The 26,104-nt window shown below is 68.4% G+C and overlaps 13 protein-coding genes across 13 annotated transcripts; 6 read left to right on the forward strand and 7 right to left on the reverse strand.

Moving 5' to 3' along the window:
* Positions 1-273: 273 nt before the first annotated feature.
* On the reverse strand, positions 274-1,791 carry MICPUCDRAFT_69393 (uncharacterized protein; the record flags this gene model as incomplete). Its single annotated transcript, XM_003059352.1, has 1 exon — positions 274-1,791. The coding sequence occupies one exon, from the start codon at positions 1,789-1,791 to the stop codon at positions 274-276; it is 1,518 nt and encodes a 505-aa protein (XP_003059398.1).
* Positions 1,792-3,354: 1,563 nt separating this feature from the next.
* Positions 3,355-4,569, forward strand: MICPUCDRAFT_58592 (uncharacterized protein; the record flags this gene model as incomplete). Its single annotated transcript, XM_003059051.1, has 1 exon — positions 3,355-4,569. The coding sequence occupies one exon, from the start codon at positions 3,355-3,357 to the stop codon at positions 4,567-4,569; it is 1,215 nt and encodes a 404-aa protein (XP_003059097.1).
* A 118-nt stretch (positions 4,570-4,687) lies between these two features.
* On the reverse strand, positions 4,688-5,815 carry DRNK (deoxynucleoside kinase family protein; the record flags this gene model as incomplete). The annotated part of the gene is made up of 1 exon (XM_003059353.1): positions 4,688-5,815. One exon carries the CDS (start codon positions 5,813-5,815, stop codon positions 4,688-4,690), a length of 1,128 nt encoding a protein of 375 aa, XP_003059399.1.
* Positions 5,816-6,105: 290 nt separating this feature from the next.
* MICPUCDRAFT_47461 (uncharacterized protein) lies at positions 6,106-7,547 on the forward strand. Its single transcript, XM_003059052.1, has 2 exons — positions 6,106-6,326; positions 6,524-7,547. The coding sequence occupies exons 1-2, from the start codon at positions 6,134-6,136 to the stop codon at positions 7,471-7,473; spliced, it is 1,143 nt and encodes a 380-aa protein (XP_003059098.1). The 5' UTR covers positions 6,106-6,133; the 3' UTR covers positions 7,474-7,547.
* A 12-nt stretch (positions 7,548-7,559) lies between these two features.
* Positions 7,560-10,208, reverse strand: MICPUCDRAFT_40084 (uncharacterized protein; the record flags this gene model as incomplete). Its single annotated transcript, XM_003059354.1, has 3 exons — positions 7,560-8,018; positions 8,162-8,653; positions 9,066-10,208. The coding sequence occupies 3 exons, from the start codon at positions 10,206-10,208 to the stop codon at positions 7,560-7,562; spliced, it is 2,094 nt and encodes a 697-aa protein (XP_003059400.1).
* Positions 10,209-10,267: 59 nt separating this feature from the next.
* Positions 10,268-10,789, reverse strand: MICPUCDRAFT_58596 (uncharacterized protein; the record flags this gene model as incomplete). Its single annotated transcript, XM_003059355.1, has 1 exon — positions 10,268-10,789. One exon carries the CDS (start codon positions 10,787-10,789, stop codon positions 10,268-10,270), a length of 522 nt encoding a protein of 173 aa, XP_003059401.1.
* Positions 10,790-10,876: 87 nt separating this feature from the next.
* PsaN (photosystem I subunit N, chloroplast precursor) lies at positions 10,877-11,999 on the reverse strand (the record flags this gene model as incomplete). Its single annotated transcript, XM_003059356.1, has 3 exons — positions 10,877-10,885; positions 10,950-11,653; positions 11,973-11,999. 2 exons carry the CDS (start codon positions 11,997-11,999, stop codon positions 11,213-11,215), a joined length of 468 nt encoding a protein of 155 aa, XP_003059402.1. The 3' UTR covers positions 10,877-10,885; positions 10,950-11,212.
* A 2,758-nt stretch (positions 12,000-14,757) lies between these two features.
* Positions 14,758-15,609, forward strand: MICPUCDRAFT_69402 (uncharacterized protein; the record flags this gene model as incomplete). Its single annotated transcript, XM_003059053.1, has 1 exon — positions 14,758-15,609. The coding sequence occupies one exon, from the start codon at positions 14,758-14,760 to the stop codon at positions 15,607-15,609; it is 852 nt and encodes a 283-aa protein (XP_003059099.1).
* A 416-nt stretch (positions 15,610-16,025) lies between these two features.
* Positions 16,026-17,715, reverse strand: MICPUCDRAFT_69404 (uncharacterized protein; the record flags this gene model as incomplete). Its single annotated transcript, XM_003059357.1, has 2 exons — positions 16,026-16,901; positions 17,086-17,715. The coding sequence occupies 2 exons, from the start codon at positions 17,713-17,715 to the stop codon at positions 16,026-16,028; spliced, it is 1,506 nt and encodes a 501-aa protein (XP_003059403.1).
* Positions 17,716-18,424: 709 nt separating this feature from the next.
* On the reverse strand, positions 18,425-20,576 carry MICPUCDRAFT_40088 (major facilitator superfamily; the record flags this gene model as incomplete). Its single annotated transcript, XM_003059358.1, has 3 exons — positions 18,425-18,823; positions 18,951-19,783; positions 20,021-20,576. 3 exons carry the CDS (start codon positions 20,574-20,576, stop codon positions 18,425-18,427), a joined length of 1,788 nt encoding a protein of 595 aa, XP_003059404.1.
* Positions 20,577-21,097: 521 nt separating this feature from the next.
* MICPUCDRAFT_8703 (uncharacterized protein) lies at positions 21,098-21,744 on the forward strand (the record flags this gene model as incomplete). Its single annotated transcript, XM_003059054.1, has 2 exons — positions 21,098-21,347; positions 21,584-21,744. Coding segments are annotated over 2 exons (411 nt in total), but the record flags the coding sequence as incomplete, so codon positions are not given.
* Positions 21,745-21,854: 110 nt separating this feature from the next.
* Positions 21,855-24,130, forward strand: MICPUCDRAFT_58602 (amino Acid/Auxin permease family; the record flags this gene model as incomplete). Its single annotated transcript, XM_003059055.1, has 3 exons — positions 21,855-22,990; positions 23,169-23,361; positions 23,457-24,130. The coding sequence occupies exons 1-3, from the start codon at positions 22,217-22,219 to the stop codon at positions 24,128-24,130; spliced, it is 1,641 nt and encodes a 546-aa protein (XP_003059101.1). The 5' UTR covers positions 21,855-22,216.
* A 240-nt stretch (positions 24,131-24,370) lies between these two features.
* MICPUCDRAFT_33782 (ribokinase kinase) lies at positions 24,371-25,777 on the forward strand (the record flags this gene model as incomplete). Its single annotated transcript, XM_003059056.1, has 2 exons — positions 24,371-24,955; positions 25,165-25,777. 2 exons carry the CDS (start codon positions 24,371-24,373, stop codon positions 25,744-25,746), a joined length of 1,167 nt encoding a protein of 388 aa, XP_003059102.1. The 3' UTR covers positions 25,747-25,777.
* Positions 25,778-26,104: the final 327 nt, after the last annotated feature.

The raw sequence follows: 26,104 nt of genomic DNA on the forward strand, positions 1-26,104 counted from the left end.
GAAAGTGCTGACGGACGACGAGACGTAGACGGCGCCTCCGAGCGACGACGAGACCGCGCCGGACGAAAGACTTCGCGCTCGAGCGAGCGGGCGGACGAAACGCGCGCGCGACGGACGTTTTCATATTTTCCATTTTTATTCAAAGATTTTCAAAGTTTTATGTCGTCGCTCTCGTCGCGACGCGCGCCCTCGCGTCCCCGGAGACGGCGGGCGCCGCGGCGATCGAACGAATGATCGAATCGAATCCGAACGAACGACCGACCGAGCGACCGATCACTTGCCCTGGTTCAGCAACGCGCCGCCGCCGCCGCCGCCGCCGCCGCTCTCCTTCCCGGGTCCGTCCTTCCCACCACCGACCGCGCCGCCCCTCGGCACCTGCGGCCGCACCTCGAGCTGGTCGTACTGCAGGTTAAAGTTATCCTTCCGCACGCGCTCCCAACTCGACGCGTCGAAAATCCAAAACGATCCCCGCTCGCCTCTGTCCGTCTTCATCACCGGCTCGGTGTTCGCGACGCGCATGAGCCACGCCTTGAGCTCCTTGTGATATCCCCACCCGCGCGCGATGAGCTCGTCCGCGGCGTACAGCTGCGCCTCGTCCCCGGGCATGCTGTAGAAGACGTAGAAGAGCGTCTCCTGCTGAAACTTTTGAAACACGCCCTGGTGCACGCGTTGGACGTGGACGCCGTAACACGCGGGGAGCAACAGCTCGAGCTCCGGACGCGGCGGCGTGTCCGCCCACGGCGACCCGAACGTCTTGTGCAGCGGCTCCGGGGAGTTGAGGTTGAGCCCGAGCGTCGTGAGGTCCGTCCCGAGCGCGAGCGTCGTGAGGTCCGGGTCGGACATTCGGATCACGGAGAGCAACCCGAGGAGGCCGAAGCGATCGGGCGACCCGGCGGGCTTGGGGGGGGCGCCGCCTTTGCCGCCGTCGCCGCCGCCGCCGCCGCCGTCCGCGCGCGACGTCCCGAACGACAGCGAGTCGTACGACGACCCGCCGGAGCCGCCGCCGCCGGGTAAGGACGGGTAGGCGTTCCCGCCGAGGTTCATCCCGCCGCCGCCGCCGCCGCCGCCGCCGCCGAACGGCCCGCCGTCGTCGACGCCGTAGCCGCCGCCGCCGCCGCCGCCGCCGAGGTCGAGGCCCTTCACGAGCCCGCCGCCGGGCTGGAACACGCCGCCGTGGCCGCCCCGACCCATGGGCGGAAACGCGCCCATGACCTTATCGTCGGCGCCCTGAGGCTTCCCGCCGCCGCCGCCGCCGCCGGGCGCGCCGGGCAACGCGGGGAAATCCTCGTTTTGCATCGTAAACTCAGGATGCGGCTTCTGCTGCAGCGCCATGACGCCGTACCCGTCCGCGCTGCCCATGCCGTCCATCCCTCCGAAGATCCCGCCGCCGGGCTGGTACCCTCCGTTCCCCATCCCGCCGCCGCCGAACCCGCCCGGGCCGTTCGCGAACGCGTTCATGCCGCGCCCGCCGCCGCCGCCGCCGGGCGGCGGCCCCCCGAGGCTCGGAAACTCGGACATGTCGAACGGCGTCTGATCCTCGCGCATCCCTGATCCGCCCATCATCCCCATCCCCATCCCGCCCAGGCCGAGCCCGCCGCCGCCGCCGAACGCGTTCCCCATGGACCCGCCCATGGATCCGCCGCCGGGCTGCTTGTTGATCATCGCGAGCAGGTCCGGGCCGCCGCCGCCGCCGCCGCCCATCGCGCCGGACGGCCGCGGCACCGCCCCGGGGCCGCCGCCGCCGAAGACGCCCCCGCGCGCGCCCATGCCGCCGCCGGGACCGTTCACCATCCCGCCGCCATTACCGCCGCCGAGCCCGCCGCTCTGCGACCGCGCGAGGCCGTTCGGGTTGACGCCGCCGCCGCCGCCGCCTGCGTGGGTGAAGCGATCGGTCAGTCGAACGTCTTACCGGTCAAACGTTGAAAGGGAAGCGCGGGTGAAGAGTGACGACGGGAAAAGTCCTTAAGGATCGGCGTGCACCACGCGAACGGGGTCGTATGGAAAGCAGTCTCACCTCCGCCGCCGCCGCCGCCGAGCAGCGCGCCGCCGCTCGACGCGCGATCCAGCGATCCCCGCGCGGGGGACGCGCCGCCGAGGTTTAACCCGCCGCCGCCGCCGCCGCCGAACGGCCCTCCAGGGCCGACGCCCATGCCCATGCCGCCGGCGCCGCCGGGGGACATCGGCGGGAAGCCGCCGCCGCCGCCGCCGCGCGCGGGAGAGCCGGACGACGACTGCGCGCGGAATCCTCCGCCGCCGCCGCCGTACGCGCCGCCCGCGCCGGGGGGCATGTTCAGCGGGAACCCGCCCTGCTGCTGCTGCTGCTGCTGCTGTTGCTGCTGCGCGTACGTGTTCTGTCCGTTTAACATGTTGTTACCACCTCTGGTCCCCCCCCTCTCTCTCCTCTGAGACGCCTCCGTCGATCGACACGATGATTCTTCTTCCGCGATCGATCGTTTTCATTCAACCGGCGGGAAAAGTCCTTAAGGATCGGCGTGCACCACGCGAACGGGGTCGTATGGAAAGCAGTCTCACCTCCGCGATGGATGATGGCGATGGTTCGAGTCGCGGGGAGATTGGGGCCACGCGCGAGGACGCGTTCGCGTCGCGCGGTCGTCGGTGTTGACTGCGGGCGCGGGGGAAATGTGATCGGGGCGGTCGGGCGCGTCAGATCGCGGCGCGGAGAGGCGGTCGCGCGTCAGATCCCTAGCTCGGAGAGCGTTCGAACCGCGCTGGAGGGAGCGGTGGGAAAAAATAATGCCCGGCGTCGAAAAGGGCGCGACGGGAACGGCGCGACGGCGCGACCGCGATCGCGGACGAGCGCGGTTCGAGCGCGACGCGCGCGTGGAGGACCCGACGCGCGCGAAGGACGCGGAACCGCGGCGGAAGCGACCGCGGAAGCGACCGCGGCGGCGCGTTCCCGGGCGGGAATCCACCGCCGCGGGGTCGGAAGCCCACCGCGCGGGATTTTTCGGCGGTGCGCGAGGGGCGGGCGACGCACCCGCGCGACGCGAACGCGACGACGCCTTCGTCGCTTCGACGCTCGTGCGCGCCTGTCGCGCTCGTGAACGAGCTTTCTGCGTCGATGCGGGCTGGCCTAGCGACCACGACCACGCGTTATGGCCACGATTCCGGAGTCGCGCGAGGACGACTCAAACTCGCGGTGCACTCGGAACACACCCAGTTTTACGTACTACGCACTTTGTATGAGCAATTAGTATGTGCGCGAATACACAGTATCATATGGCACTCGTCTATCGCCCGGCTGGGTGGGCACAACTGCGTGATGAAAGGCGCGAAATCCGCGCCCAAGCGTCAGATCGCGCCCCGAGGTCGCCGCGACGGACGTCCCGCGCGATGTCCTCCTCGGAGTACGAGAACCTCATCCGCGTCGTGCGCACGGACGCGGACGCGCGCCGTCGGCTCGTCCTCAAGGCGTGCTTCCTCGCCGCGCTCGCGGAGCACGCGCCCGCCGTCGTGAAGCACCCGACGCGAGAGAAAAAGTGGCGGAAGGGCGACCTCGACGCGATCGCCGCGGGAACGCTCGCGCGCGTCAAGAACGACGGCCCGCGATCGGAGCTGCACTGCGTCGTGGGCGTGGACGACTTCAACGCCAACCTGCGGTACGCGAAAGGTTCGCTCGTGTACCTGCGAGCGGAGACGAAGCCGCCGCTGCGCGTGTTACTGTACGCGTCGCTGCCTCCGCCGACGCGCGCGGAGACGCCCCCGCCGACGGTGGCGTCGGGCGGCGGCGCGAACGACGCCGCGGAGAGGGAGAAGAGGGCGGCGGCGGCGAACGCGGCGGCGGCGAACGGCGTGAAGATCGTGGACGCCGGCGCGGCGACGGAGGAGACGCTCGCGCTCATCGTCGCCGCGTTGTCGTCGGAGCCGCCGCCGTCGACGGCGGAGGCTGGGGAGGAAAAGATCGCGACGTGGGCGTCGTCCAAGGCGCGCGACGCGCTGACGTTCGCGCACGGCGCGTTCTGGCACGTCGTGCACGACCAGCACGTCTTCGGCGCGGCGGTCAGGGCGACGGGGGCGGGCGGGGGGGAGGATAACGATAACGCCAAAGGCGGGGGCGTTTCGACGGACGCGGACCCGGGGCTCAGAGTCGTCGCGAGACGAGGGAAGCACGCGTTCACGATCTGGCACCACAACGCGACGCCGCGGACGTATTTACAGATCGCCATCGCGTCCGTGGAGTGGATGTCCGTGTTCAAGTCCGCTCGGTTCATGTTCGTGTTCGTCGTCGCCGTGTACGGGGTGTGGTACAACAAGTTCTGCGCCGAGGACGAAGTCAACGGCGGCGCCAGGGCGGCGACGTGGAACGAGATTCGAAAAAACACCGGCACCGCGGGGTGGGAAGAGTTCGTGAACAACTCGCCGCTGAGCGCGCTCGACGGCGCGATCGCGCACTGGGGGTGTAAGGCCGGGCCGAGCCTCGCGCCGGCGGCGGTGTTGGTTCTGATGGGGATGGCGGCGAGCGGGAGCGGGTTCATGAACTCCATCGGCAGAGCCGCGGCGATGCGGATGAAACGGCGGAGCGCGGCGGCGGCGAAGAAGCGCGCGTGAGGTGTGCGTCGTATTTCAATCTCGTAACGTAACGTCGTCGTCTCGACCGTCATACCCACCCATATACCCTAATGCACAAACGCGCGAACGAATGAAAAAGAAGTCACGTTCCGCCTCTTCACGGCCTCGAACGCCGCCGCCGCGCCGCGCGTTCGCGGACGTATCCCACGAAACACTCCACCTTGGCGCGCAACGCTTCCTTCGCGACCTCGTCCGCGTCGAGATCGAGGTCGTCGTCGTACTCCACCACGAGCACCGGCGTCGTCTTCAGCGCCGCGACGCGGTCGTCGTCCACGAACGCGACGTCGTCGCGGATCGACGCCGGCGCCGCCGCCAACCCCTCGCCGCCGCCCTCGCCTTCCTCTCCTCTCCGCACCCCACCGATCCCCTCCCTCCCTCCCGGCAAGAACCACCCCTCGTGCTTCTCGTGCAGCGTGGTCAGGTACTCGAGCGACACCCCGGTCTCCTCCCCGCGCGCGCGTCGTCTCAGCCGTCGATGACACGTCTCCGGCGACGTCCGCAGGTACACGAATCCCTCCGGCTTCAGATTCGGACACGCCGCCACCATCGGGTCGTACCACGCGTTGAACAGCGACAACTCCAGGTCCGACATCCACCCGGACTCGTGCACGGACTCCACGAAGATCATGCGATCGCTGAAGACGCTGCGCTCCATGATTCGCAGCGGCTCCGGGTGCGATCGCGGGTCTCGCGACGCCGCCTCTTGAAGAAATCGAGTCATGAAGACGTAGTTTTGAAACGTGTACGCGTACCTCGGCGGATCCGCGTAGAACGCGTCCAGGATGTTGAACGGCTCGCCGTCCGCGGGCGGTTCCCTGCTCTCCGCCGCGGGGCGCACGTTTTGCCACTGATCCACGGGCTCGAGGAGGACGTCCGTCCCCGCGGCGCGAAGCGACGCGCTGCCGCGGACGATGTTCGTCAGAAACGTGCTCTTTCCCGCGCTGATGTTGCCCTCCACGCAGAGCGTCACGCGGTCGCCCCTGGGCGCGTCCACGTCCACGGCGGGTCGGGAGGACGAGGACGACGACGGGGAGGAGAAGGAGGAGGAGGAGGAGGAGGAGGCGAACGTCGCGATCGGCGTCCTCCTCGCGGACCGCGCGGATCTGACGACGAGACGCCCGCCCTCGCGAACGCCGCCGAACGCGCCTCGGCGCGCGATCGCGTCCACCGGGGACAGGCTCCGCGTGCTCGCGGACCACGCGCGCGAAGCCGCGCGCGGGAGCATGCCACCGCGGCGGTCCGAGTCGTCGTCGGTCGTCGAGGTCGCCTCCGAGGCGCCCGCGCGGGGGGAGTGACGACGTCGCGCGGTCGAGGCGATTCGTGCGACAGCTCGGCAGTCCCGTTTTGAGCCGCTGCCGGTTTTTCACCCGTCCCTCGGTTTCAACATTTGATCGCGTTCCCTTTCAACTGACCGATGATCTTTTTCGTACTGTACGGAATGGCCGGCGTTGTGATGATTGCGAGCTCGCGGCACGCCAGCGCCAACTGGCAGTCGAGATACGCGCGGAGGGTGACCACGCACGCTCCGCCCACGTCCGCCGCGATGGTCGCCCCGTGCGCCGCCGCTTCCCGCGCGGCGATGTCGTTCACATCCCGCGCGAAGGGCTCCTCCGCGCGGAGGGCCCTCTCCGCGCGCGCCTCCCCAAACGCGCGCGTCGCGTCGCCGCGCGGCGCCGTCGCCGTCCGCGCGGCGGTGAACGCCGAGACGGACACGATCCTCGTCCTCGGTTGCAAAGGCGCGTTCTATACACTGGTCCCCATACGACCCCGTCGCCGTGGTGAACGCCGATCCTTAAGGACTTTTCCCGTCGTCTCTCTCCGCCCAGGGTCCCTCGCTTTCAATCCCGACACACCTCGACGCCTTTCAGCTCCAACTGACGCCTTCGTTTGAACTCCACCCCGACATCGCTTTATTGTATGGAACGACCCAAAGAGCGCGTCGCGCAGTGCGTCGCGGACCAGCTCTCGAAGAACGAGCGAAGCGCGGGCACCAAGGTGCGCGTCTGCCTCCCTCGCTCGTGCTACGAGGGCGTGAAGAACCCGCTCGACGCGATGGCGAAAGAGCTCGTGTACCCGGATCGACCGATGATCGAGTGTCTCTCCGCGCTGGAAGACGTAGAGTGCGTCGACATGGGCGCGGGCGGTTCATCCGGCGGCGCGTACGACGCCGCGAGGCGAGACGCGACGCACGTCGTCATCGCGAACGAGTACGCGCCCGACCTCCTCGAGTCCGTGGAGACGTTCATCGCGGACGTGCGCGCGGGGAAGTGCCCGAGGCTGAAAAGGCTCGTGGTGATGACGCACATCGGCGTCGAGAGGAGAGACGTCGACCCGTTCAAGTTTATGAACCGCGCGACGCGCGTCGGGACGGGGATCATCGGGCAGAAGTCGAAGCCCGGGGGCGCGCCGCTCGACCGGTGGCACGACGCGGAGGAGCTCGTTCGAGCCGCGGTCCCGAGAGAGAAGGACGCGGCGGCGGCGGCGGGCGCGTGGACGTACACGATCATTCGCGTCGGCGATCTGCGAGGCAACGGGCCGACGTCGGTGACCTACGGCGACGCGATGTTGACGCTCGTCGACAACGCGTTCGACGTCCGAATGCAAGACATCGAGATCGAAGAGGGCGACCAGTTCGAGGGGTTCACGAAGCGGCAGTCCGTCGCCGCGGTGATGAACCGCATGCTGACGACGACGCAGTTTAAGGTGCAGAACAACGAGTACAGCGTCATCTCCACGGGGCCCGTGGACCGCGAGCGGAGGAAAGGGTGGGACGTCGCGCGAGGGCGAAGCCCGCCGCCGATCGAGGATAAGGTCGTGGACGAGGAGTTGCAGGGGAAGGAGGAGGAGGAGGCCGTCCCCGAGGGCGCGGCCGTGCCGACGTGATCGGTTTCATTAATCACGTCGAGTGAGCTCGATTAAGGTTACAGTATGTATTACGGCGCGGCGCGCCAAAGTCGAAAAATTCGTCGTCACGCCTCGGCTTCTTCTTCTTCCCGCTTCTTCTTCTTCGCCGCATCCGCCGCCGCCGCGGCTTCCGCCTCGGCGAGGATCCGCTCCTGCTCTTGCACGGCCGCCTTCCTCGCCTCCACCGGGAGCTGCTCGTCCTCGTCCGACAGGTTATCCAGCACCCCGTCGTCGGCGTCCTCGCCGCCCAGAAACGCGCGGTTCTTTCGCAGCATCTCGACGAGCTCCTCCTCCTCCTCCGCGCTCATCTTCGACCCGTCCGCGCGCTTGCTCCCGGGCTCCGTCCGCGCGAGCATCGCCGCGAGCGTCGCCGGGTCCGCCCCGGGTTTCGCCGCGCCGTCCACGTCGAAGAAGAACCCGCCGTCGCCGTCGCCGTCGCCGTCGCCGCCGAGTCGAACGCCGCCGATCACGTCCGACAACACCTCCCGCGTCGCCGCCCACGCCTCCAACGCGTCCCGCCACAGCTGCGTGGGTGAAGCGATCGGTCAGTCGAACGTCTTACCGGTCAAACGTTGAAAGGGAAGCGCGGGTGAAGAGTGACGACGGGAAAAGTCCTTAAGGAACGGCGTGCACCACGCGAACGGGGTCGTATGGGAAGCAGTCTCACCTCCCCCTTCGCCGCACAAAGCTCGACGCTCGACGCGCGCGCGTCCGACACGTTCACCTTCCCCGCGGGGAGCTGCATCGACAGCGTCGTCGGGCACGGCGCTCTCCCGGCGAACCGCGCGAGGTCCTCCGCCTTTCGGACGTCGCCGCCGACGCGCGCGATCAACGCCGCCGCGCGAATAACCTTCAACAACGCCACATAGGCGTCCACGTGTTCGAGCTCCTCCGCGTCGTCGTCGACGTCGTCGTCCTCGTATCCGTCTTCATTCTCGTCGTCTTCCATGATATTCCAGTCGTCGTTCGGAGGGAGCAGCGCGCGCTCGTAGGACATGATGACGTCGCGGAGGGACGCGTCCGGTCGCAGCGCCTCGTAGTCGGCGGCGGCGAGGCGAGGGTCCGCGATGAACGGCGGGAGCAACGCGGGGCCCGCGGCTTCGTCGGCGCCGGCGGAGGTCGCGAGCGCGGCGAACGGGCCGTGCGTCGACGACGCTTCCTGCGATGAAGAGAGAGCGCGCGAGGGATGGATGGATGAACGGACGGAGAGCGTCAGCGAGGAGAGGGAGGAAAGATGGACGGACGGCGGAGGGCCGAGCCGCGCCGCGCTCCGGGTGAAGAATGTAGCCCCCAGGCACAACGGAAGAAGACTTATTTTTGTTCACTTCAGCCGATGTTTGTAGAGGGAAGGCTCCGCAGTGTTTCGCGGAGGTGTCCTAAATAAAATCCAACGTTCGTGTCGCGCTTTTGGAAAGACCGCGTTCTCGCATGGAAACGCAAGACGCGGGGGTAAGAGCGCTTGCGGTCGGGCGCCGCGAAAAAAAAAAAAAAAAAAAAAAACCTTCGACCGAAAAAAAACACGAAAACGATCCGTCGTCGAGAAAGCGCGGACGGAGGGACCGCGCGCTCACCTTAGCCTCGAACGCCTCGTCGAACCCTCCCAACCCGAGCGCGGCTTCGAACAAGCACAGATCGTTCACGCCGTAGACGCCGACGACCTTCTTCTTCGACGGCTTCTTCTTCTTTTCGCCGCCGCCGCCGCCGCCCGCCGCGTCCGCGTCCGTCGCTTCCTCTCCGTCGCCGCCGCCGACGTCGTCCGGAATCGTCTTCGCGAGCTCGCGCAACAGAAACCATCTCACGTCGCCGCACAGCGTCGCCGCGTCGTGCCCCGCGACCACGCTCAGATCCCTCCGCGGGCGGCGATCCTTCGGCGTCGCGCGACGAAACGCGTGCCGCGCCATCACGACTCTGCTCGCGCACGCCGCCGCCCGCTTCGCCGCCTTGGTCATCTTATTCGGCTTCGTCGGCTTCTTCGGTTTCCCCGGGTTCGGGTTCCTCAGGGTTTCGAACTCGATCGCCTCGCGTCGGCGCTCCGACGCCAACGCCGCGACCGACTCGAGGACGGCGCTGAGACGCTCGAGCGTCGCCGCGTCAGGCAGCTCCGGCGGCGTCGCCCTCGCGCCGGCGACGAATCTCGCCGTCGTCGCCGCCGCCACCTCCGCCGCCGACTCCAGCCCGTCCGCGCGGATCGCCTCCACCTCGAGCAGCTCTCTCTCGTCCAGTTTCTCGAGCCGCGGAACCCCCGGGACGGTCAGCGCGTCCACGCGCGGGTCGAACGACGCGCGGTCGACCCGCGCGGCGGTCTCCTCGGTCAACTCCGCGAGCGTCATGTCGTCGTAATCCGTTCGCTTCTTCCTCCTCAACGCGTGAAACGCGTCGTCGTCCGGGCCGCCGTACTCGCCCCGACCGGGCTCGTCCTCCGGTGTCGGGTTCGTCGTCTTCCGCGCGACGATCGCGGCGAACGCGTCGATGTCCGCGAGGAGCGTCTCTCGGAGTTTTCCCTCGGGCAGATTCTCCGCCGTCGTCTTCGTCGCGTCGACGATCGATTCGACGTCCCACGGCTTCCCGGAGCGCTCGGACGCGTCGCGGAGGTGCACCGCGATCTTCCCGGCGAACTTCTCCGCGTCCTCGCGCGCTTTTTTCGTCTTCGCGGCGGTCGAGGCGTCGTCCGCGGCGGCGGCGGCGGCCGCGGGGCGCTTCTTCGGCGGCGGCATCTATCTAGACTAACGAAACGAGGCGACGGGATCGAATCTCGCGGGGCGCCCGTCGACGCTCAGTTGTTGCGCCCGCTGACTCTCCCGGAGCGCTTGTTCTTCTTCAGTTGCTTCGACTGCGAGCGCGCGGGGGGGGGAGGAGGAGGAACGCGTCGTCGGCGATATATCGACGCGGAGGAGGAAAGGACGCGCGGGGATCGGTCCGCGGAGGATGGGGGTTCGCGAAATCGGTGGGCGGCTGGCGGCGGCTGGCGATTCGATTCGAGTCGATTCATCTGACTCGTCGTCGATTCCTTCCTCGCGTCGAGCCGCGGTTCGAGGCGGCCGTCGACGCGACGCACCTTGGCGAGGATCTTCTTGTGCTCCGGGTTCGCCGGGTTCCGTAGTCCTCGTCCGCCCTTGCGGTTCGCGAGCTTCTGCGCCACCTTCTTCTTCTTACCCAGCGCCTGCTTCTTCGAAGCGCTCTTCTCCTTGTCGATCTTCTTCGCCGCCTGCTTCAGGTTGAGGACGGACCACGACGGCTTGTTCTGAGGGACGTAGTACTTCTGCTTGTGGCAGTCGTAGTTCTTCAGCTTGCCCATGGAGGTGCGGGCGAGGTGGGCGCGCGGTGCGAGCGCGTGCGGCGTGTGGCGGGAAGAGCGAGAGCGCGCGGGAGAACGAGACGAGACGCGGCGCGGCTTCTGTGGAGTTTTCGATCATCCTGGGTTGGGAATTTATTTTCGCGAGAAGGAAACTTTTCGCCGCCGGCGCGCACTCGTGAGATGATTATCGGCTCCTCTCTTACGTACTACAATAGGTGCACCCGTCGATCGAGGACGTCGGACGCCGCCGACTCCCGACCGCCGCCGCTCGTCTCCGCCGCCACCCGGAGACCTCCGTCCGCCGCGCCGCGCGAGAAGACCTCTCCGTCGCTTCTTCTCGCGAACCTCGCGCCTCACGAATTCATCGTCAGTAGGTAGGCCTAGCCTCCTCAGCTACTTTGGACGATGGAACGACGCGGACGTTTACAGGCCGAACACCGGGGGGAAGGACCCGGGGGCCTTGGACGCGCACACCTTGCCGTCGCGCGTCCCCTCGCACTCGATGTCCTTGTCGTCGGAGAGGAACGCGACGCCGCCGTTGCTGGACGCGATCTCGCAGCCGAAGAAGTTCTTCGGGAACTCGCACACGCCGTCCGTCACCGTGCGGGACCGCTCGAAGTTCGCGGAGGACGTCAGCGCGCGCTTCTTGTCGTTGAGCTCCTTGTTCGCCTCGGAGCGCGCGAGGAGGTCCGACGTGAGGTCCGCCTTGGCGGGGAAAACCGGGGCGGTCGCGATCACCGCGGCGAGCGCGATCGCGGCCGCCTTCTTGTTGTCGAACGCCATGCACACGGCGCCGGACGCCTTGGAGGACGCCTTGGGGGCGACGCGGGCCTTGAGGCCGGGGCTGACCTTGGAGGACAGCGCCTGTTTGTTTCGAGTTGGATGGTTCGGGCGCGTCAGTCGTCGCGCGCTCGAGTCTGGCGGCGATCGATCGCGGAGCGGGCGGGGCGAGCGCGCGACGCGTCCCGCGGATCGGACGCGGCGACGCGCGCGACGCGCGCGGACGCGGGACGGCGGCGCGACGCGCCGCCGCGCCGTCGTCGTCTGCGAATCTTTTTCGTCGTCCGCGCTGGCGAGCGGACGAGGAGAAGAAACCCGCGCCCGCCGCTCGCGCGAGGGCGGGGCGCGTCGCCGCGCGCGGGCGCGATGCGATCGCGCGCGTTCGATGCGAGCGGGAGCGCACCGTGGTGAAGACGGTCATGGCGGCCATGTTTGATGCGTGAGCTTACGGTGCGAAGCGTGCGGGTGCGGGTATGAGCGCGGCGCGGCTGGGCGATGGAGGCTTGCAGGATATCTCACCGGCCAATCAAAAGCCCGCAGCTTGCTTGGAGTCGTCGCGGCACAGCGAAGCAGTTAGCGAGTAGTTCATCGGCGTACGTACTACGCTCTCGCGAGGCCCGCCTTCAAAACGTGTCCGACGATGTCACGAGGCTCGCATCTCGCATCGCGCCGCGCCGCGCCGCGCCGCGCCGCGCCGCGTCGACGCGCGCGATGTCGTCGTCGCCGTCGCCGCGGACGCCGCTCCCGCGCGCGGCGGGCGACCCCCTCGACCCCCTCGACGCCGACGCCGACGCCGAAGCGCGGCGCGCGAGTCTCCCGCTGCGAACGACCCTCGAGATCTGCGCGTACGCGCACAACCTTCAGAACCTCGACCTGCTGTCGCGGGGATGGTACGCGCTGCGCGCGTCGTGCGAGATCGACGGCGCGCCGTGCGTCGCGAGGGAGGTGGTGGTCGTCGCGCTGAACCTCGCGACGCGCGCGGAGTGCGTCGCGGAGACGGACGACCTGGACTGGCGCCTGGACGGAGGAGGCGACGACGACGAGCGCGAGCGCGAGCGCGAGCGCGAGCGCTTTCGCGGCGGGCGCGGCGGAGGCGCGAGCGACAAGTACAAGACCGGGAGAGACGACGACGACGACGAGCCGGACGAAGACGAGCCCTCCTCCTCCTCCTCCTCCTCCTCCCGCGCGGCGACGTCGTACACCTACACCACGCGCGCGTTCAAGGTGATGTACGCGTGCGAGGCGTTCCCCGTGGAGCATCTCGTGCGCTTCACCGCGTCGGTCCCGTCGACGGTCGATCCCGCCTCGGTCGCCGCGACGATCCGATTCCAACTCCTGCATCTCCCGCTCAAGGACGATACCGGGGATAATAAGCGAGGAGGAGGATACGAACCGCCGCCGACGCGGCGGAGGCTCTTCGAGAGCGCGAGCGCGGTCGTCGCGACGCAGGAGATCACGATCGCGTCGGACGCGTTGACGAAGAGCGGCGGCGCGCACGAATACTTCCCCGTCCACTTCGACGCGCTGCACCTGACGCTGTGCGACGTGACGATACACGCGTGCGCCGTCGGCGTCGAAACGCGCGAAGACGACGACGCGGAGGACGAGGAGAGGGGCACGATGACGAAGAAGAAGAAGAAGAAGACGAAGAGCAGAGGGTTCGGGTTGGGGTGCGGCGCCGGATGCGGCGGCGGCGCGTCCGACGCGAAAGCGCCGCGGAGGGCGCCGAAGCGCGCGGGCGCGTCGACGGGTCCGACGGGTCGCGCGCACGCGGTCGCCGCCGCGCTCGCGGCGACGTCGGACGCGTCGCTGCCGCCGCCGTACCGCGGCACGTGGCTCGGCGACGCGCTCGTGCGCGGCGAGAGCGTCGCGGAGAAGCTGGCGGTGTTGTACGCGCGTTGTACGGCGCCGCTGATTGCGGCGGCGTATTCGGCGGCCGCCGCCGCCGCGCGCGCCAAGTCGGCAAGCGGCGGGCTCGCGCTCGGCGGCGACGACGGCGGAGGATCGGCTTTTGACGCCGTCGCGGGCGCCGCCGTCGCCGATCCTCGCGAGTGGGCGACCGAGGTGGCGCGCGCGTGCGACGGCGACTTCGAGCGATGCGGCGCCGCGCTGAGCGACGCGACGGCGGCGGCGGCGGCGGCGGCGGACGAGCGTTGGCGCGCGTTCGTCTCCGCCGTCGAGGAAGGCGGCGCGGGGAGAGGCCTCGGCGGGGCGTGGATCTTAGCGCCGCTGCGGGCGGCGTGGGAGGAAGCGAGGGAAGCGGAGTGGGCGCCGTGGACGGTGCGATCGCGCGCGGCGGCGCCCGCGAGGGAGCTCGCGGCGTTGGAGGGCGGCGGAGGCGGCGGCGGGGGAGGCGGCAGCGGCGGGAGAAACGCGAAGAAGGCGGAGGCGTCCCGGTCGCCCGTCGTGACGAAGCTCTCTTCGCTCTCTTCGCTCGCCGCCGCCGCCGACGATGACGACGACGCGATCACCGCGATGGCGTCCGCGCGAGCGGCGGCGATCGAGGTCGGTCGACGCCGGAGAGAGATGAAATCGCGCGGCGGCGCGTTCGTCGTCGACGGCGCCGCGCGTCTGTTCGACTCCGCGCTGCACGTCAAACCGGAGACGGTGACGATGATCTCGACGGAGGAGAGCATCGCGATCGCGCCGCCGCCGTCGCCGCCGCGGTCGTCGTCCGATCGTGTACTTACTCCGCGCGAGAGCTCGAACCTCGACGTGCATCTGACGCCGGCGAGAGCGTCCGCCGACCCCGTCCCCGGCGGCGCCGCGTTGAATCGCCGGCGCAGCCTCTCGTCGCGTCGTTGCGAACCGACGGACGACCCGGAGGTGGCGCGAGCGATCGCGCGCGCGCTGTCGATGTCGAAATCGAACATGGGCGAGCACATGGTCGTCCTCGTCCACGGATTCGCGGGATCGTTGCAGGACTTGCGTCTCGTCCGAGCGCACTTGAGGCGCGTTCTGTTCTCGCGCAGGTCCCCGCGCGCCTTTCCTCGACGACGGACTTTCTCTCCCGTCGCGGCGCCTCTGTCCACCCTCCCATCGCTTTCAACGCTCGACCGCGACGCCTTTCAACGAACGACTCCATCTGACATTTCTTTCGCCTTTGAACTCTGCCCCGACCCTCGCTCGTCAGGCTCGTCGCGCCCAACGCGCACACGCACGTGAGCGTCGTGAACCACGAGAAGACGATGGAATCCATCGCGACCATGGGCGCGCGGCTCGCGGAGGAGGTCTCGCAGGTCATGGCCGAGCTCGAGGCCGGCGAGCTCACGCCGAGGGGCGGCGGGCGGACGCCGAGGAGCGCGGCGGCGGCGGCGGCGGAGGCGGCGGGACGCGGCGCCGCGCCTCCGCGGCTGTCCTTCGTGGGACACTCCATCGGGGCGTTGATCGTCCGCGCGTCGCTGACGCACCCGTCGATGTCGCCGTTTTTGACGCGGCTGAACACGTTCTTGAGCATCAGCGGGCCGCACTTGGGGTACCTCGGCGGCGTCGCCCCGAGCGCCGGGTTCAGCGTGTTCGAGACTGGGCTCAAGGTGTTGAGGGCGATCAAAGGGAAGCGCGCCGAGTCGTTGAGAGAGATCACGTTCGCGGATGCGAAGAAACGCGAGGACTGCTACCTGTACGAGCTCGCGCACGAGAAGAGAGGGTTGGGACTGTTCAAGCACGTGATGCTCGTGAGCAGCCCGCAGGATAAGTACGTTCCGCATCACAGCGCGAGGATACAGCCGCCGCCGGAGGAGGGCGGCGAAGGCGGCGGCGGAGGCGGAGGAAAAAAACGATCGAACAAGGCGACGACGCGAGAGATGGCGAGAGCGCTGCTGACGCCCGTGCTCTCGAAGGCGACCGGCGGCGGTGACACCCCTGGGGGCGACGACGACGACGACAAAATCACGACGCTGACGCGCGTGGACGTGCACTTCGCGCCGCCGGCGAAGCGGACGTTGAACCACGTCATCGGACGCAAGGCGCACATCGATTTTTTAGAGACTGACGAGTACGTCAAGTTCCTCCTCTGGTCGCACCGGGATAAGTTCGCGTGATCGCGACGACGACGCGACGGAGACGTCTGGTTAGTCAAGTAGTACAGTTACAGTACAAGTCTGTCGTCGTGAAGTCCCTCCGTCGTCGTACTAAGTTCTATCGCGAACCAGCGGAGGGAGAGCGCTCGCTCGCTCCTCCGTCCCGTCTCCGTCTCGTGGGTGAGACTGCTTCCCATACGACCCCGTTCGCGTTGTGAACTTCATTCCTTGAGGACTTTCCCCGCTTCGGTTCGAACGCGCGAGCCGCTCGTCCTCCGTCGTGTATACCCCCCAGGGTCGTCCCTCTCCCCCCCCCGTTCCCAAACGCGCCCGTTCGCGATGGTCGTGGTCGGTCGATCGATCGGCAGCGCGCGTCATCCGTCCGTCCGTCCGTCCGTCCGTCCGCCGCGCCGCGCCGCGCCGGTCCGCCGGTCTCATCACGCGCGGAGCATGGACGCGAACGACGCCGCGGCGGAACCCCATCCGCCCGCCGTCGCCGTCGCCGTCGCCGTCTTCTCCTCGACGTCCATCGCGTCGTCGTCCGCCGCCTCCGCGTCCTCGGCCCAGTCGTCCACCGCGACAGGCGCCTGCGCCGGCGCGGGAGGAGCCATCTTGACCGCGGCGAGCTTCGCCTTCGCCTTGATCTCCGCCGCGGCGGCGCGCACGGCGTTTTCTTTCGCGTCGAGCGCCGCCGCCGCCTTGGCGCGCGCGGCGTACGACGCGCCGCCGAGCGTAACGGACGCGTCGAGGACGTTATCCGGCGTCAGCACCGCGAACTCGTCCGACGCGGTGGACGACGTGTTCGACAGCGGCGTCTTGGTGGTCGTCGTGTTGACCTTCAGCGCCGGCTTCGGCGTCGCCGCGGGCGCGGGCGCGGGCGCGGGCTTCGCCGCCGCGGCTTTCGCCAACGCCGCCCACGACCCGGGCGGCGTCGTCGTCGCCGGCGCGAACATCCCGAGCCTCGACATCGCCGCCGCGGGCGCGGGCGTGTCCGCGGCGTTGGCGTTGTTTTGAGCGACCACGACGTTGCCGTTGATCCGCTCCGCGAGCGACGGGCGCGCGGGCGCGGTGATGGTCACCGCGCGGCTCCCCGGAGTCGCCCCCGCCGCATCCGCGGCGCCCGCCAGCTTGTTGGAGATGAGATCCGCCGCGGGCGTCTTCATCCCGACGACGCCGCCGCGGAAGCTCGGCGACCCCGCGAGCGACGTCGCGTTGCTGTTCGCGAGGCTCTTCGCGCGCTGCCGACGGCGGCACCGCTCGCGCTGCACCTCGCGCTCCTCCTCGAAGATGAAGTCCCAGTCCTCCTTGGCCACCTTAGGGTCGTTCCATACAAGCGAACGTCGGGGTGGAGTTGAAAGGCGTCAGTTGGAGTTGAAAGGCGTCGAGGTCGGGGATTGAAAGCGAGGGGTGGGCGGAGAGAGACGCCAGGAAAAGTCCTTAAGGATCGGCGTTCACCACGCGGACGCGGTCGTATGGGGACCAGTGTATAGAACGCGCCTTAGTCTTGAGCAACGCCCAGAAGACGCCGCCGGGGGTGCGTCGACGCGAGCCGTCCGCCGTCATCTGACCGCCGCCGCCTTCGATCGCGCCCACCTCGATCGCGAGGTCGTTCGCCATGGGGATCCCGATGCACTCGATCGCGCGGCGCATGAGGCTCTCTTTGGGCTCGCCGAGGTCGCCGCAGAGGTCGCGCGCGGCGCGCGCGGCGTTGACGCCGGCGCCGTTTGAACCCTTGCGTCGGGCGAATTTTCCAGGCGGGGAGATGAGGTGCTTGCGCTTCGCCGCGAGCGCGCGCGCGCTCGGGGTCTTCGCGCCCGCGGCGTCGAGGCGGGAGAAGACCGAGCGCCGCGCCGCGCCGGGGGGCGCGTTCTCGTCGTTGACGGCGGCGGCGCCGCCGCCGACGGACTCGACCGCCGCCTCCGCGGCAGCCTGCGCGGACATGGATTCTTCGCCGTGCGCGGCTCGAGCGGCGAGACGCGCTCGCGCGGCCGCGCGCGCGCTCTCCGCGGGGGAATCCGCCGCGCCCGCGACGCCGGGCGGGGAGGTCAGGTACGAGTCGAGCTCCTCCATGTCGATGTCGGAGAAGTCGTCCTCGAAGTCGTTCTCGGCGAGCACCTGCTCAGCCATCTCGCCTCTGGGATCTGACGCGCGGCGAAAAGTGAATGCGAACGAGATTCGTTCGTTCGTTCGCGCTTCGCGCGAGGAAGGCGGCGACGCGCGGAGGCGCGACGTGAGCGTTCGCGGAGCGAAAGAAAAACGAGTCCGGCGACGGGCTCGAGGGTGTCGACGTGAAGACGCGGTGTCTGAAGACGCGCGCGTGCGGGTGTGACGACGACGACGCGCCGGACCGTTCCGAGGTTTGAAATGATTAACCGCAGGTCGCCTGTGCCAACTTTTTTGAATCCCTGACTGTCTTTCGACGTTTCGTAAGTTGCCTCTAGCGTCGAGCGATGTGTCCCCTGAAACGACGGTTTAAACCGTCGGGAGACGTCGATACCACCCGATACTCATCTCGATACGTAAATAAATGAATAAATAAATAACCTCAGTTTTTTTATCGAGTCTGGGGTGAAACGTTTTCCTTTCAAAATTTTCGATCGATCAAACTGGGCTCAAATTCATCGGGGGGCTTCGATACCACCCGTTACTCAATCATCGTTACTCATCATCGTTATTTGAGTATTATCTGAATAATCTCAGTTTTTTGATCGAGTCTGGGGTGAAACGTTTTCCTTTCAAAATTTTCGATCGATCAAACTGGGCTCAAATTCAGATTTCATCGCGAACGACACGGACCGCGCCGCGCCGACACGACCCCCGCGCGCGCTCTCTCGCGTCACCGCGCGGACCCGTTCGCGAACCACCCCCCGGTCCCCATCACCATCACCCGCCGCGCGATCACGAGCACCGTAGCCGTCGCCACCACGCACCCCGCGGCGAAAAAACACGCGCCGACGTCCCCACTGTAATACCTTCCCAACAGCACCGGCGTGAGAATGCGCGCGACGGAGTTCACCGCCGAGTCGATGCCCATCACCGCGCCGCGCTTGTTCTTCGGAACGCACTGCATCAACAGTATCGGTACCGCGGGCGTGAACAGCGGTATCCCCGCGACGTACAACGTCGCCGCGCACACGGCCGCGACGGGGCCCGCGCCGCCCGCGAACGACAGCGCGAACAGCCCGGCGGAGACGAGCGCGAGGCCGACGGCGGTGGTGAGCGTCAGGCCGATCGTCTGAGGGCGATGCCGCGCGGTGCGAAGAAAGTTCATGCACCGGTCAGTAAGGTTGAAAGGGGGAGCGATCAAATGTTGAAACCGAGGGATGGGTGAAAACCAAAACGCTCGTCGCACAGAAACGCACCTTGGTGATCTTCGCGAACAGAAACGCGCTCACGCCGAAGCTCACCGCGGACAACGACGTGAGCGTCCCCCCGATCTCCCGCGGGCCCATCCCCAACGTCCCGGACGCGTACACGGGAAAGAACGAGTCGAACGACGACTGCCCGGCGTTGTACATGAACGACGTGAGACATATCGTGCTCACCGCGGCGACGAGCCCGCGACCGAGCGGGCACAGCGGCGCCGCCGCCGCCTCCCGCTTCCCTTGCGTCGCCGCCGCCGCGCGCGCGCGGATGCTCCGCCCGCCGTACACCCCGATATCGTCGCCGCCGCTGTTGAGCTCGTCCGCGGTGTATATCACCTCCTCGCACTGCACCCTATCCTCATCGCACTCGAGTAACGGACGGACCGGGACCGTTTCCGTTTCCTCGTCCGCGGCCGTCCTCTTCCACGACGACCCGCCGCCGCCGTCGTCCGTCGCCGACCTCGGCGCCTCGCGCATGACGACCGCGACCAACGCCGCGGCGGCGATGGACGCCCACCCGGTGACCGCGATGCACGCGTGGAGGGAGCTCCCGTGGAACAGCAGGCCGCCCAACGTGGGACCGACGATGAACGCGAGCGTGCACGACGCCTCTCTCCACGCCATCCACTGCGGCAGATCCTCCGGAGACGCCGCGTCCGCGAGGTAGGCTTTCACGACTGGCGACGCGCCCGCGCACGCGCCGCTGGCGACGCGCAGCGCGAGAAACGTTTTGAGCGACCACCCCGCGGCGACGCAGTGCGCCTGGGACACGAGCCCGGCGCCGACGCCGAGGAGCGAGAGGACTAAGATCGGTTTCCTCCCGACGCGGTCTGAATAGGACCAGGGATCGTTTTCCGCGCGAGGCGACGTCGGGGCGGGGCGCGGCGGCGCGTCAGTCGGCGTCGCGAGGCGTCGCGGCGCGTCGGGATCGAAACCACCGAGGGGCGGGCGGGGAGACACGTCTCCCGCCGGGAGAGAAGAAAGGAAGGCCTCCCTCAGAAACGAAGTTCACCGCGCGAACGCGGTCGTACGGGGAGCGGCGTGAAACTACTGTATGTAGAACGCACCCGAGAGCCTCGGCCACGCGAAGAGCGCGCCGAACATGCCGAGCGGATACGCCGCTGTGAGCACGCCGACGTCGGACGCGCGGAGGGCGAAGTGCGTCACGAGGCCCGGGGTTATCGGGCCGGTGACGGTGAACCCTAAGAGGTGGAGGAACACCGCGAGCATGACGCACGCGACGGAGACGTTCTGACGCCAGTCCGCGGAGGACAACGGCGACGACGACGACGCGGCGGACGCGCGCGCGATCGCGGCGCGACGGCCGCGCGCGCGGCGCCGTCGCGTCCCGTCCCGGATCGTCGCCGTCGCGTCCGACGAACACGACGTCGTCGCGACGTGTCTCTCGTCGCGCCCCGACCCGGCGGATTCGGCGGCGAGGACGGCGACGCGCGCGGCGTCGTCGCGGCGCCGCGGCGTCGCGCGGAGGAGAAGAACGCGGCACCCGCGATCGTTTCTTCCGAGCGGCGCGCTGCGATCGACGACGCGACGGGACGCGCGCCTCCCCGATACCGCGCCCGCGCTCGATCGACGCTCGAGCGCCAGCGGCGACGACGGCGTCATCGCGAGGCGGTCCGCGACGTCGACTTCGGCGCGACGGCGCGAGCGCGTCGACCGCGGCGCGCGCGGTTCAAACAGATCACACGTCTCGAATATCGCGGATCGATGACGCGGATGAATGTTGATGCCGTGTGTCCGCGTCGCTCCGTCCCCCGGCGTCGACGCGCACTTCCACGCGCGCGGCGACGTCGCACGCCCGACGCGCGCGCTCGTCGATACCTTCACGGTCACCCGCACCGCGCGGAGGACGCCGACGCGTCCGCGAGTCGCGTCCGAACGACGAGAAGAGCGACCGCGGGGTCAGGCGCTCGATCCGCGCATTAAATTATTCACTCATCACTCACACGATGGCGGCGTCCGCGTCGTCGTTCTGCGGCGCGCGCGTGACCCCCCGCCGCGCGTCCACGCTCGGTCGCGCCGCCCGCGTCTCCTCCTCCTCCTCCTCCTCGCGCGCCGGCGCCGGCGCGCGCTCCCTCCGCCTCCGCGTCGCCGCGCACGACGACACCGTCTTCGACTACGCGCGACTCGAGTACGCCACGCTCCGAGGGATCCAATTGATCGACGTGACCGCGGACGTTCGCGCGCGCGTCAAGGCGGCGGGGATCGAGAACGGCGTCGTGAACGTCCTCTCGCGGCACACGACGACCGCGGTGACGATCAACGAGGCGGAGGGTCGCCTCATGGACGACGTCCGGCAGTACCTGACCAGGCTGGCGCCGCCGGGGGATCCATACCTCCACAACGACCTCCACCTCAGGCGCGTCCCGGTCGTCGGTCGTCGTCGTCGCACTAGTCCCCGTACGACCGCGTCGGCGTGGTGAACGCCGATCCTTGAGGACTTTCTCTCCCGGCGTTGCGTTCGTTTCTCTCCGCCCATCACCCCTCGCTGTCAATCCAAATACGCACCTCGATGCCTTTCGACTTCGCTTCTGACGCCTTTCGACTCCGCCGTGTCATCAGGAGCGGCCCCCCCGACTGGCCCGGCGGCGACGCCGCGTGGAGAGCGCAAGAGCCGGAGAACGCGCACTCGCACCTCCTGTCGATGTTGATAGGCAACAGCGAGACCATACCGGTCGTGGACGGCGAGCTCGCGCTCGGGACGTGGCAGAGCGTGATGCTGGTGGAGTTGGACGGGCCGAGGACGCGAACGCTCGGCGTGCAAGTCGTCGGCGTCGGCGTCGAAAAACGCGCCGACGCCGGCGAGCCGCTCGGGGCGTATAAGAGCGAGGCGAAGGGCGCGGCGGTCGTCGCGGAGAGCTCCGGCGTCGACAGCGCGGCCGCGGCGTACGACGACGCGTTCGATGCGTTTTGCGAGGAGGACCCGAGCGCGGACGAGTGCAAGGTGTTCGATTGACGACCGACTGACGACTGACGACGAGAGAGGCGCGCCTGGAGTCGCGAGTGGAGCGACTGTGACTGGAAGGGGTGGGGCATCTATCGATCGAGCGCCTTTCACCCCGCGCGTTGAAAGGAATCGCGGTCGACTTTGATCGGAGAAAAAAGTCATCTCCATCGTAATAAACGACGCGTGCGCAACTCAAAAACGCGTTTTTTCCCTCGCCCGCCCCGAGGGATCCTTCCGTCCGCCTCCCGGCGGCAGTCGACGCCGCGCCAGCACCGCGGCGGGCGACGACGGCGCCACCATGTCGACGTCGCCCCCCTCCCCCGACGGCTCGACGCACTCGCTCATCGCGCTCGAGCTCGAGCGCGCGGACGACGACTCCTCGGACGGCGACGGCCTCGGCGGCGTCCCGCGCGGTCTCGCGATGAAGTTCGGCGGAGACTTCGCGCCCGACGGCGCGTGCGAGGGAGGCGACGACGACCTGTCGCACACGCCGTTCTGGAACGCGACGCTGAACAACATCATGTACATCGCGTCCCCGCTCGCGATGCCCGCGACGCTCGCCGCGGGCGGATGGTTCTTCGGCAACGTCTGGTTCGTCTACTGCGCGGCGTGCACGTACTGGACGGGCACGATCATCGGCAAGGTGTTCAACGCGCATCCCGCGCTCACGACGTACCCGGCGATGGTGGGCGAGGCGCTGCACGCGCGGTGCTACGCGGCGACGGGTGACGCGACGGCCGCGCGCGAGCACAGGAGGCGGGGGAAGCGCGCGGCCAAGGCGCTGCAGTTTACGACGTTTTACCTCGACACCGTGACGCAGATCATCTTCATCGCGCAGTACCTCGGGCAGCTCGCGCCGCGCGCTGAGGTGTGCCAGTCCACGTGGCTATTCATCGTGTGGCTGATGGTGATCCCGGTGATGCAAATTCCCACGTTCCACGCGAGCCGGTGGGTGATCGTGCCCGCGGTGACGGTGCTGTTCCTCGTCGTGGCGTCGTTCTTCGCGGAGGTGTCGCTCGTGAAGGTGCGCGAGAAGACTGGCGCCCGCGCGACCAGGGTTCTCCTCGCACTGGTCCCCATACGACCGCGTTGGCGTGGTGAACGCGATTCCTTAAGGACTTTTCCCGACGCATCTCTCTGCCCAGGGTCCCTCGCTTTCAACTCGACCGCGACGCCTTCCGACTCCTCTCCGACGCGAACTCAATGAACTCAACGACCCCCGCGCTCGTCGACGACCCTCCTCCCTCCAGGCGTGGGACTGCGAGCCCGGACCGTCCTACGGCGGCGTCACCGCCGGGTCCGTCTTCGTGTCGCTGTCCGGGATGTCCTACGCGTTCGGCGGGCACGGGTTGTTCCCGGAGACGCTGCGGGAGATGAAGGACCCGGAGCGGTGGCCGACGGTGATGAAGCTGACGTACGGCGCCGTCGTGCCGACGTATTTCGGTGCGTTCTATACAAAAGTTTTTCACCCATCGCCCAGTTTCAACATTTGATCGCGTCCCCTTTCAACTGACCGGTGAACTATTTTTGTCCCTTAGTCGTGATGACGTTGGGGTATTACGCCTACGGATCGTTCGTGAACGCGAACGTGAACTTGAACTTTCCGAACAACGGCATAAACGTCTTCTCGCTCGTGATGCAACTGCTGCAGTGTTACTACCTCGTTTTTTACACGAACGTGGTCTTAGTCATGGGGCTGGAGATGCGGTTGGGGATCGACCCGACGGCGACGTGGACGCCGGCGTACGCGCCGCCGCCGTTGCTCCCGGGTTTTTTTCCCGGGGGCGGGCTGAGGATATCGATCGCGCCCGTGTGGGCGCGTCTCGCGCTGCGGACCGCGTTCCTCGCGTCGCAGATGATCGTCGCGGAGTTATTCATCGCGTCCGGGAGCGAGGACGTGATCCTGGCCGCGCAGGCGCTCACGGGCGCGGTGGGGATGGCGGCGATGACGTTTTTTTTACCGTCGGTGCTCGCGTCGCATTTGCTCCCCTCCGACGCGTTCGGCGACCGCGAGCGCAAGTTCATCGCGGTGAACTTTTGGATCGGGATCTTCATCATGGCGACCGGAGTCGTGACGTCATCGTACGACCTGCTGCGCGACGTCGGCGGGAAGGAGGCGTGCCTGCTCGGGTTTACGTATTCGCCGAACGACCCGGGGGATCCGTGTTACGTCAGCGGCATCGACGGGGAGGGGGGGCGCGGCGAGCTGTGACGACGCGACGCGACGCGACGTGATGACGCGTGGCGGGGTTTGATAGGTCGTAGATGGAAGAGATATCGGGTGGTTGGTGGGGTATCGCGTCGTCGTAGCGTGCATGATGAACGTCGAGTACGTAGGAACGAATAGACGAGCCCCTGCCAGACGAGCCTCGATTTCTGTTTTCCCGCGAAAAAGAACGCGTGGGTGACCATTGTTATCCCGCGCGGCGCGGTGTTGGCGCGCGCGCGCGGGATGTCGAACCCTCCAGCCCGATCGCCCCCCCCCGACGTCGTCGCGCTGCAGCCGCTGGCCGTTATCGACCACTCCGTCGTCGTCGACGACGCGTTCCTTCGCTCCGTCGACGGCGAGATCGGCGGATCCTCGCGCGTCGGCGTCGAGGAGTTGGAGCGCATCTTGGAGCGCGCGGGCGGCGCGCATCGGACGCGCGCGGGCGGGAGCGCGGCGAACACCGCGCGCGCGCTCGCGACGGGGTTCCGCGTGAGCTGCGCGCTCCTCGGCGCGGTCGGCGGCGACGACTGGGGCGCCGTCTTCGCGCGCGAGATGAGAGACGCGGGCGTGTCGGTCGACCATCTGACGACCAAGCCAGGGCTCTCGTTCACCGGCCGGTGCGCGTGCCTCGTGGACGCCGAGACGGGCCAGCGCACGATGCGCGCGTCGCTTCAAGACGCGGTCAGGCTCACCCCGGAGGAGGTCCGCCCGGGGTCGTTCGTCGGGGTCAAGTGGGCGATCGTGAACGGGTACGCGTTCTACGGCGAAGGGCTGGCGGACGCGGCGGTGGACGCCGCGGCGACCGCGAAGTGTAAGGCGCGTTCTACTGTATTCTCGCACTGGTCCCCATACGACCCCGTTCGCGTTGTGAACGCCGTTCCTTAAGGACTTCACTCTCTTCTCTCTCCCCGCGGTCGTCTCTCTCCGCCCGTCCTTCGGTTTCGACGCTCGACCTCGACGCCTCGCGACTCCGACCGTCTGACGCCGTTCGACGCCGCACCGACGTCGCTTCGTAAAAAAAAACGACCCGCCCTAAGGTCGCGATGCACCTCGCGTCGTTCGAGGTCGTCAGGCATCACAGGGACGCGCTGATGCGATTGTTGAGGAGCGGGAAGATCGACGCGGTGTTCGCGAACGAGGAGGAAGCGCGCGAGCTCCTCCCGGGGGAAGACGACGGCGGCGGCGGCGGCGGCGGCGGCGACGGCGGCGGCGGCGACGGCGACGGCGTCGCGTCGCGATTGGACGCGCCGCCGTCGGCGAGCGTCGCGTCGCGATTAGACGCGCTCGCGTCGACGTGCGACATCGCCGTGATCACGCTCGGCGACCGCGGCTGCGTCGCCGCGCGCGGCGCCGAGCGCGTCCGCGTTTCCGCGTTCGGGCTGATGCCTTGCGGCAGCGGCGTCCGCGGCAGCCGGTCGGTCGTGGATACTACCGGCGCGGGAGATTTGTTTTCCGCCGGTTTCATCTACGGCTTGCTGCGAGGCGAGAGCCTTCATCGGTGCTGCGAGCGCGGGAACCTGTGCGGCGCCGCGGTCGTCGGAGAGCTCGGCGGGGAGGTCAGCGAGAAAGGGTGGGCGTGGGTCCGCGTGCGAGAGCGAGAGCGTATTCTGCTAGACTAGGTATAAGATTGTCGTCGTCGCCTGTCTATCGGTCGCGATCGTCGCGTCGCTCCGGCGTACGCGGCGGCGGCGGCGGCGGGTTCGCCGGGTCGCGCCACTCCCCCCGCGCGCCCCACCCGCCGTCCTTCGCCGGGCCGTACAGCCAGCGATTCTCGATCCCGGCGCCGTCGCACGCCGTGCACTTCACGCGGCCGCGGCCGACGCACGCGTTGCAGTATGACAGTCTCACGTCTTCTCTGAGCGCCTCGTTCATCTCGTTCCTCTCGCGCTCGCGCTCGCGCTCGTCGACGACGGCTCCCACGTCGTCCGCGTCCACGCCGCCGCCGCTGCTCGCGCGCGCTGCGGCGGCGGCGCGGCG

Source organism: Micromonas pusilla, assembly GCF_000151265.4.
Source record: "Micromonas pusilla CCMP1545 genomic scaffold MICPUCscaffold_6, whole genome shotgun sequence".
In the NCBI taxonomy this organism is placed as follows: Eukaryota; Viridiplantae; Chlorophyta; class Mamiellophyceae; order Mamiellales; family Mamiellaceae; genus Micromonas; species Micromonas pusilla.

Bases quoted from the DNA above. Each gene is read 5' to 3' on its own strand.
- MICPUCDRAFT_47461 (XM_003059052.1), top strand. From the start codon at position 6,134: ATGGTCGCCCCGTGCGCCGCCGCTTCCCGCGCGGCGATGTCGTTCACA. The intron at 6,327-6,523 runs GCGCGTTCTATA...AACGACCCAAAG, and splicing joins CCTCGTCCTCGGTTGCAAAG to AGCGCGTCGCGCAGTGCGTC.